General features: G+C 48.3%; 1 protein-coding gene across 1 annotated transcript; it reads right to left on the bottom strand.

The window, feature by feature from the left end:
• Positions 1–1,539: 1,539 nt before the first annotated feature.
• Positions 1,540–3,593, bottom strand: Gpr150 (G protein-coupled receptor 150). Its single transcript, XM_075977870.1, has one exon. It carries the CDS (start codon positions 3,463–3,465, stop codon positions 2,182–2,184), a length of 1,284 nt encoding a protein of 427 aa, XP_075833985.1. The 5' UTR covers positions 3,466–3,593; the 3' UTR covers positions 1,540–2,181.
• Positions 3,594–10,067: the final 6,474 nt, after the last annotated feature.

Here is a 10,067-nt window from a genome sequence, read left to right as displayed (position 1 = left end):
GCTTTTCCCTTCTCTGTCATCTTCCAGGCCACCGAGATGTTCGGTCTCATCCTTTGAGTGTTTTCTTCCACAGTGGTCTCTCTGTCCACTTTCACATCTTGAGAAACAGCCCACTTTATCTTGTAATTAACTCCATCTGTCTTCTACCCTACACTGTGTGTCTCACTTGAACTCCTTTACATGGATCACAATGACTAGGAAACTGAGGGAGGACAGAGAAAGATTATACTAACATTCTCACTTCCAGCATTCTGGGTAGAGCACTGAGACCCAGAGGGGCCTTGAGAAACGTACTGGAGAGTCAATTTGGCCAAACTATGACATGGTTTTCATAGGTGACCTCCAGTGGAAAAGACTTGAAGATTAAAAATCAAACATTCAGAGTCAAATTTGCCCCAAGATTTGGTAGAAAAATCCGTGTTCTCATGTACGACAATGGTGGTCTGGCTTCCATTAGCAGTGCCTTCCCAGGTCACTAAGAAGGTGAAGATGCTTTTGGGATTAGTGAGCCCAGATCTTCCTTGGACAGACTTCTTTGGGCTATAGAAAGGGCTCTCTGGGGGCAAGCTGGTAGAGGAGATGATGGAGTGCTGATGCAAGGACACACTCTTGCTGGGTGAAGTCATTACTGGGTCCTCACAGAGAAACACCTTGGCAGCTCTCAGCTGGGAAGACGATGCTAAACCCCAGGATCCAAATGTCCAAGGAGGACAGACCCCAGCCCATACAGGGCCTACTGTAGACCGAGCTGGTATATTCACTAAGAAAAAGAATTCTGGAGAAATGCAAGCCACACTAAGTGTCTATTTCCTTTGGCTTCTCTTTTATGTAACCTACCTATGCCTGACTCATGCTAAGCTATGCAACAAATCCTCACTGAGTGCACATGTTAAAACCGAATCCTCAATGATCATTACTTGTATAAATAAGCTTTAATCCGTCACATCTCCTCTGCTTCTTAGTGGCATGCTCGCTTTTGTCAAGAAACCAAGCTGTGTGAAATGCTGAGCACATGGGTACGGTGCTCATAAATGCTGCCACTCCCCCCAGAAGCAAGGACAGCTAAGAGGATGTGGTCACAGATCAACTCTGTTCCTTGGTTTAGTTCTTACCAACCCACCTAAATAAGTTAGGCTTTGTTTTGTTTAGTTTGAGACAGAGTGTAACAGTGTAGCCTAGACTTCTCTAGAACTCCTTATGTAATGGATGTCGGCCTCAGATTTGAGCCCGTGCTCCTGCTGCAGAGGGCGGGGATTGCAGGCAGGGCCTCCACCCCTAGCTGGGTTTGTTTTAAATAGTTCTATCCACACAGGCAGCTCTTGGAGCTTTCTGCTGCCGGTCTCCTTAACACTTGAACAGCGAGCCCCACCCTCTCACATCTTTCATCGCCTTGATATTTTTTCTTCTCTAATTTGCTCAAGACTTTGCCCTTAGAAGCTCAGTGTGGATAGGCATAGACGCTGGTCTGGGCACAGCAGCCCCGTTCTACAAGCATGCTGGGAAAGGACTCAGGGAAGCTTTATGTTGTTTTCCTTTACTCAGTTTTTATTGATGTGGAAGTTAGACTGGAAGCAAAAGCCACACCGATTTTTCTTCCCAGAAAACATATTACCATGTTTAAAAAATGTTCTAACGGCTCCGTGGGAAATGTTATTTTTCAAATGCTCTGTTTCTGAAAGAGCAGCGCGATTAGCTTTTCTACAGCATTGCGAGTAGGCCTCCTAAACTCCCCAGGAGGAGCGTTATGGGGATTTTTCCCTTGGAAGGAGCGGCAAATTTGCTGCTCCCCAAAGGTGCACTTCATTTAAGCACAGTTCCAAATAACTAAAAACATAACACGGCGACGAATGAAAATTTGACAATTTAGTTAAAATAAAGGGTCTTATCTAGAACACAATGGGAGTATAAAAGAGAATTGCAAAAATAATAACTCTGGAACTCGGATAGATTTTTACAACTTTTCAAGTTTGGTCTCCCCCAAATGGGCAAATATGAAAGGAACTGGAGAGAAGAAAACAAAAGGGAAGTGAAAGACTTGTCCTCCTTAGAAGAAAATACAACGGCATGGAGAGAGCAGACGGCTTCAGAGGTTCCACTCTGTGATTTAGGCAGACTCCTACGACCTTCCCGGTGTTGCCTGGAGGCTGTGGCACAGTGACAAACCTGTCTGTGCAGCAGTTCCTAGAAGGCACTTTCACAGGAGCAGGCCGGCGGTCTGGGGCGCGGCGGGGGTGGACGCTGGCAGCCCTTGTCCCGCTCCTCCCTCCGGGCGTGGTGATAGTGGGGATGGGGCCAGCGGTGGCGGTGGAGTGCCTGGTGGTCCCCAGCCCCCTCGTTGATCTCGGCTTTTCCCTCCCGCACACAGCACACAACTCCCAGGCGCCTCTGTAGCCGCCGCCAGAGCCCGCAGTCGCCCGCCTGGAAGAAGAGGTAGACGAAAGGGTTGAGGGCGCTATTGGCCACCTCCACGACGCGCATCGCCACAGCTAGGCCCTCTACCTCCCAGTCACCCGCAGGCCCCGACGACCAGGCGGCGGCCAAGCGGGAGGCGAAGTAGGGCAGCTCGCAGCCCACGAAGAGCAGCGCCAACGACAAACTCATTTTCAGGCTCTGCACCTTGGCGCGGGGCAGCGCACTGGGCAAGGGGGCTCGGGCCGGACTGGCGGACCAGCGTGCCCCAGCCACCGGAGCCTGAGACCCGCGCTGCCACCATGCACACAGCAGGTGGCCGCAAGAGATACCCATGATAGCAACCGGCGCCGCGAAGCCCACGACAGCTTCGTAGAGAGCGTAGACCTGCAGATGCCAGCGCGGCAGAGGCGCGAAGATGCCCCAGCAGCGATGCTCCCCCGGCCAGGCGCTGGCGGCCCGAGCTGGGGGAGCGCCCCAGCGCACCACAAAAGTCGGCGGCAGGGCCAGCAGCAGCGCCAGCAGCCAGCCCAGGGCAGCCAGGGCTCGCGCGGGCAGCTGCGGGCCCTGCGGACGGCGCACGGCGAGCTGGCGCTCGAGGGCGATGAGCGCCACCAGGTGGGCGGAGGCGCCCCGCCCGGATGCCTGAAGCAGCTGCGAGAAGCGGCACGCCAGGTCGCCCAGAGCGGGACGCGGGTCGCCCAACAGTTCCCAAGCCAGCTGCGACAGCGCAGTGCCCCCGCACGCGTACAGGTCGGCCGCTGCCAGCTGCACCAGCAGGAAGTCCATCTTGCGACGCTTGGGACCCGGCCAAAGCCGGCTGCTGCCGCCGCACAGGCGACACAGCACGGTGGTGTTGCCCGCCACCGCGGCCACCAGGATGATTCCCATGAAGACCAGGTGGACCGGGTGGTTGGGTGGCCCGTGTGGCGGCGGCTGCGGTCCTGGGACAGAGGCCCCCTGCCCCGAAGTCAGGTTAAGATCCCAGCTCTGCAGGATGGCTACGGAGAGGTTAGGCGCCAGAGGCTGGGCTGAGGGGCTGAAGGAATCCTCCATCCTTAGTCCGGAGGAAGGAGAGGAACCGCTGAAGGCGGTTCTCGCTTAAAATGCCAAAGTGGAGGCGCTGAGAGGTTTCACAGGCCGCACCGCTGGGTCTCTCCGACTTCCTAAAGTTAGTTGGAAAAACACACACACACGCATCCGGGGCGATATTGATTCGGGTGGAATTGTGCTTAATTGTTTTTATAGTTGTCCTCGTCATTTGTCACTCAAATGTGGGTTGTACATTCGAGGAACACACATGATCACTATTCTCCACCTTCTCAACATGTCGCCCCCTCCTCCAATCCCAGCAAAGCTTCTGCTCATCCATGATGCCACCGCTGGGCTCTGGAAACCTTGCCCTGCAACGTACAGCCAGACAGAAAGTTCCGTGTGTGGCTTCTGCCGAGACTAGTTCAAGTTATCCCTGAAGCAATACAAGAGATAGGAAGCTCCTGACTGAGAGTGTCCTCCCCGCTAAAAAAGTGATTTCTAGCAGAAAAAAAAATTATAAATACTACTTTTTATTTTTTTAAAAAAGAAAAACCAGAAACATTTTGTAAAGACAACAGGTCCGCACTTGCTAGAGAAATGCAAGGATGCAAGCAACCCAGCAGGGTTCCTCATTTCCCCCCCCACTCCCAATCCAGCTGGGCACCAGCGCAGAGCGTATGCTAGGCAGGCAATCTACTACAGAACTACACCCAGCTGCTAACAGCAGTAATGACTTTTTGAGCAGAGTGAATCTTTTTGACTAGGTGAATCTTTGGTAGGGGCATGCCTTCCTTTGCCTGCAATGAGAACGGTTTAATTGGAAAGAACCAAGGGCCTTACTGTTGCCTGGCAATTAGGAACAGCAGAAGTTTGCAGCTTTCCAAAACTCACTGGAAGCACAGATGACGGCGGCTCTCCTCCAGGGATGTACGCCTCACTTTGTTAGTCTGAAAAGGGCTCTAATAGGCTTTTATACAAATGATGTTTCGCGTATTGAGTCCCCCTAGTATCTCCATCAGCGAGGGATGTGTCGCCAAGGCTCCTCTTTCTCTTGATTCTGTTTTCTAGCAGATGGGAGGTTGCTAGGAGGGACTACGCCTCCAATAAAGCCTAGAGAAAAGGTGACTAAGAAAATGCTACGGCGGCCAATTTTTTAAAAAGAAATCCAACTCACAGGAAATGGTTTAGATTTAATGCTACCGCTTTTAGCCCTGCTTCACAAACAAATTTCAGTTTTCCCACTGGAAGCATCATTTGGTCTTTTGTGCACCCATCACATTAATCACCGTGAAAGCCGAATTTCTTGTACTTCTTGGTCTTGGGCCAGGGAGGTGTGGGTGTCTGCTGCTTCCTAGGCTGCAGCAACGTTTGCAATCTGCAGAGGCATGAGTTAGGAGGGCTCGGTAGGGTACAGACCATCCTGCCCATTGCTGTGGGGATCTCGATGCCTAAGGTCTATCACCTTGACTGGAGACATTTGTAGTCATTATACACCTAGTGCCTCATGCTGGACTGGACACATGATAGATATCAGTAAATATGTGTTTAGCTGATGAATTAGTAACTATATAATGCATGTCAGGTAACTTTGAGCAAAGTTCTAGTCTTGACTATAAATGTATCATGTAGGTGCCTTTTCTATTTGTACCAGTATCATCCAGAGGAGCCCCAGGAAGACCAGAGGGTGTGTGGATGGTAATGTCTTTGCTGGGGCTTTGAAGAAAGCAGCAGAGTAAAAATGGAGGAGACTTTCAGTCCTAATTTGATTTTCATACTCTTTCCTCACAGAGTCTGTCCAAGGCGTTTTCCTGTGCACCACGCAGTCCAATCTTTCCTTCTGAACAGTGTAGGACAGCCAATGACTCTCCTACAAATCCAGTTCAGTATTTCTCAAATTCTGTTTGTGGGAATGTTCTCACAAATTACAAAGCAAAATTCTAGCACTGAAACTGCATTCCACAGAACTTTAGAAAGACTTGATAAAATATTGATAAAAAAAACCAAAAACAAAGAAAGAGTTGTTTTCGAGCTGCTCATGCTGCCAGAGTTGGTTGTGGTCAAAGAGTACCCACGGGACAAGTTGACCCTGACCTTCTCCCTGCATGGAGATTTTTGATATCACCTAATACCTGGTGGTAATGAAACAGCGAACAGGGTATTAGGACATGCATTGTATGCACTCAGCCCTTGTGGGGGGCAGGAAGTGCTAGAAAGAACCGTGTCTCGTGTGTGAACAGGGTAGCAGTGGCATGGGATAATTCTCTGATCAATTGCATGAGTGCTATGCTCCACTGTTTGGTGAAGGAATTTTAACCTGTGCACGACCTGCAGCGCCTCCATTGAGGTTTCTTAACCAAACTAATATTTCACTGGCATCTTTAATCTGGTATAGTGTAGTTTTTCCCCGTGTGACCTAGTTTCCCTGGGATGTTCATTTCTACCTATTTATTTGGCTCTTGGCTGTAGAATCAGAGAAATGATCAGAACCTGGAAAAGGTAGGTGCAATCACACATGCTAATAGCTATCAAAGAAGTTGCTGGATATTTAGAAAAGCTTTTGGATGGGCTCAGAGGTGCAGGTGGTGCTGTCGTCCTAACCTGTGGACAGTTTCAAAAAGGAGAGTGGAACCTAGACAGTGATGAATTGTAGGGATAGTTTGTTTGTGCTTTAACAAATGAAGCTTGCCTGAAGATCAGAGTGCAGAGACGCACTAGTTAGCCATGGAGGCCAGGCAGTGGTGGCGCACACCTTTAATCCCAGCACTCAGTAAACAGAGGCAGAAGGGTCTCTGTGAGTTCAAGGCTACCCTGGGCTACGTGAGATTGAATCTGTTTCAAAGAGAAACAGAGATCACTCAAAGGTGATGTAGCACTTGGGATCCCAGCACTAGGGAGGTGGAGGCAGGAGTGAAATGGCTGGGTGGAGAGAGGAATATAAGGTAGGAAGAGACAGGAGCTCAGTGCAGTCTGAGGATTTGTAGAGACAGGATCGCCCATTTGGTCTGAGCATTGGTAGAGGTAAGGACCCTCTAGTGGTTGGTTGCTGTTCTTCTCTGATCTTTCAGTATTAACTTCTAAATAAACCCCTAGATGAACTCTGGGGTTTATTTATTAAGACCAGTTAGAATTCATGCTACGATGAATGACTGGAGATGTCCTTCTCTTCTAAGGAAACCTTGCTGGGGTCAATACCTTGACATTTCAGCAGACCAAGCATAATCTCATGTTTTTTCACACCATCAAGGTAACAAAGGATTCTGCTATGACTCTTGTCCCTTTGAAGATACAAAATCACCAGGTTCAGAAGCTGAAGTGGTCAGTTTCCGAGCCTGCCAGAGCCCCAGGTGGTGCTAGGACTTGTGAATTTGGGGTCAGCATGGTCTACATAGTGAGTTCCAGGCAGCAGGAGCTTTACAGTGAGGTACTGTCTCAATAGAGAGAAAAAGAAAATAAAAAAACCCAACGTTATTCTAGTTTAGCTTTGAATTATTGTCAATTCCTCTCAGATTCTGACACTAGTAATTGTCTTGATGCTAAAGGTTTTTTTTTTTGTTTTTTTTGTTTTTTTTTGTTTTTTTTTTTGGAGACAGGGTTTCTCCGTAGCTTTTGGTTCCTGTCCTGGAACTAGCTCTTGTAGAGCAGGCTGGCCTCGAACTCACAGAGATCCACCTGCCTCTGCCTCCCAAGTGCTGGGATTAAAGGCGTGCGCCACCACCGCCCGGCTAAAGGTTTTTTTTTTTTTTGTGCTTTGATTCCATTTTGAATTAAATTGTCCTGAAAATTCAATAGTGCCATGTATAAACTGACAGTCCTGTAGCCCCTGCACCACAGGACAAATTACTTGAGCCAGGAACTGGCCTGGAGACTTAAAATCACATGCACACAGACAGACAGAGACACGAGGCCACGGGTCATCCTTGATACAAGAGTGCCAAGTTTATTGTGCTCAGGGGCAACTTATATAGGGCTCTGGCCTCGCCCCAGCTCTCGGGGTCTTCAGCTGCAGGCCCACCAGCCTGCCATCAGGGTCTCACGCTCAGAGCGGCTGCAGCCTGCTCAGAGCAGAGGAAAACAAGTTGTTTGCAGGGAATTCAGGGTCTGGGGGTCCACAGCCCCCAACAGCTCCCAACAGTGCCAGAACGGCAAGATATCTCCGTGGGTAAAGGTGTTTGTTACTAAGCTCAATGACCTGGGTTTCATCTTTGGGGACCTTTGTGGTGAAGGCAGAGAACTGACTCCAAAGATTGTCCTCTGACCTGCACAGATTTCTGCATGTGCATGCGTGCACATGCACACACACATTCATAAAAAATAAAACTATTAAAATTAGCCTTTCAATGGCAGGGGCTAGAGAAATGAAATGACGCAGTTGTTAAGAGAACTATGTACTCTTCCAGAGGACCCAAGTTCAGTTTCTAGCATTAAAATGGCAGCTCACAACTGTCTGTAATTCCAGTTCCAGGTGATCTAAAGCTGCCTTCTGTCCAAGAGCACCAGGGATAAGCAGGCAACACACACACATACAATTATGCCTTTCTTTTTCTTTCTTTTCTTTTTTTTTTCTTTTTTGAGATAGGATTTCCCTGTAGAGTGCTGACTGTCTTGGAACTAGCTCTGTAGACCAGGATGGCCTTGAAGTTGGAGATCTGCCTGAGTTAAGCCTACCAAATGCTGGGACCAAAAGTGTGTGCCACCACACATGGCTTCTTGGTAAGTTTTTAATGCCTTGTCTTGGAGGGTCTGAGGAGAATGAGGTGAAGTACTTCATACAGGACCTCTCTCTAAGCCGCTGTTCTATAGGCTTTGCTCGTGCTATTAGTATGCACACTTACACGTGAGCGAGTTGATGATCATTAGTCTCAGTCAGGAGACACTGGGAGGTAGATTCTGTATTTTTACTGAACCTTAATGTCATATTAAGATACTTTGAGATCATATTAAGGTATATTTTCATGTGAGTTTGTGACTATAAGATAGACATGTATTAAATGAAATATCTCAGAAATTTATAAATGACTACAAATATAAGCTAATCCGAATCCAGTGAACAAGTAAAATAAAGGGGAAGGCTCTGAAGAAAGCTTTCATATACAGTTTGCAAATAGATTTGCTATGTAAAATAATGCTTGCAGATAAGGCCTTTACTTGGAAAACATAAGGTACCAACTGAAAAAGATCTGAAGGTTGCAGAGAGTGCTCAGGGGATCGAGCAGTGTTTTCTGTGAAAGTCTTAAAATGGAGTTCATGCCTAGATCCCATGTGAAAGTGGGGGACAGAGCCTACCATACAGTGTTGTTCTATGGCCTCCACACGTGTTCACACATCTTATACACACAAGCAAAAATAATGTAAATAACAATAAAATCTTAATTAAAAAAGGAAAAGCTATTGCACAGGTGTTCAATACACAACAAACACAGTGTGCACAGACAAAAGGAATGATGGGAAGGAAGGTCCACTGATGTAGAAACTGCAGCAGGCTTCATGCTGAAAGTGCCCTTCAGGCTGTGCCGCACAGCAGGGAGAAAAACGCCCACCAAGATGAAGACAAAGACCTAATCCACCAAAGTCCATAGTTCTGGGAAAGTCTCTAAATGTCCAAACCTTGCTTTTTGGGCTTCTGCCGTTCTGGGCTAACTGTTCCACTAACTGCAGTTGTCAGCCAGGCTATGGCTTTGTGTTTAAAACCTCCCCCCTGTGAAAGACTTGGAGAGCCCAGTGTAGTCACTGGCCTGCTTTTAATGGCTTAAATCCATGTCCGAGCAGTCTTCTCTGGTGAATACGCCACAACGAAACAGAATAACTAACGTGCCAACTAGGAGTGAGTTCATGTCAGCGTCACATTGGGGTCACGGAGCAGAGAGCTTTACAACACAACACGAGGAAGCGCTCAGGGGTCCCTGTGAATTGGCGGCAGTTTTCTTTCTTAGAGAAGGTCTCACGTAGCCCAGGCTGGCCTCTATGCCAAGGTGTAAAAAAAGAGAAAAAGTAAGTAGACTATGCTCTTCAGAATGACTGACACCAAGACTTAATTCTCTCTAAAATAGGCTACAGATTTAATGTCTTCTTTTAAAAGGATCTCAGACCCTCCCGAACAAAGCCAGCATGAGGAATTTACTAAGCAGCTGGGCAGTGGTGGCACAAGCCTTTGATCCTTGCGCCTGGGATGCAGAGGCAGGTGTGTTAAAAGCATCACCTTAGCTCCCTGGCCCCCTTTATACAGAGTCTGTATTGTTTAGTTAGGGGGCTTCACCCCTCCCCCCCTGGCATCTATTTTTGGAATGTGGGGTGGAAAATTCCATTTCGAAGCTCCCTCCCCTGGGAAGGTCAAGAAAGACTGCCAAACAGGAGGACCAAGGCCACTCCCACAGGCTATTTAAACTGCCCCCCCCCACCCACCCAGAGAATGAACTCATGGTCTCCCGGTTTCCCTTGGTCTTTTGGTTCTCTGTCCCTCTCTCCGTGTTTTCTACGGGGGCCACCCAGGAGTGCTGGCAGCCATTAAACATGAGCATCTTTTAATCTGGTCTGATCGAGATTATTTGTGTCTGGGGAGAGGTTGGTCGTTTAAGGAAAAATACTTAATAGCAGGCAGATGTACAGAGTGAGTTCCAGGACAGCCA

Source organism: Microtus pennsylvanicus, chromosome 6 (assembly GCF_037038515.1).
Source record: "Microtus pennsylvanicus isolate mMicPen1 chromosome 6, mMicPen1.hap1, whole genome shotgun sequence".
Lineage (NCBI taxonomy): Eukaryota > Metazoa > Chordata > Mammalia > Rodentia > Cricetidae > Microtus > Microtus pennsylvanicus.
This window is presented reverse-complemented; position numbering and strand designations above follow the sequence as displayed.

Excerpts from the sequence above, each read along its gene's own strand:
- Gpr150 (XM_075977870.1), bottom strand. The coding sequence starts at position 3,465 with ATGGAGGATTCCTTCAGCCCCTCAGCCCAGCCTCTGGCGCCTAACCTC.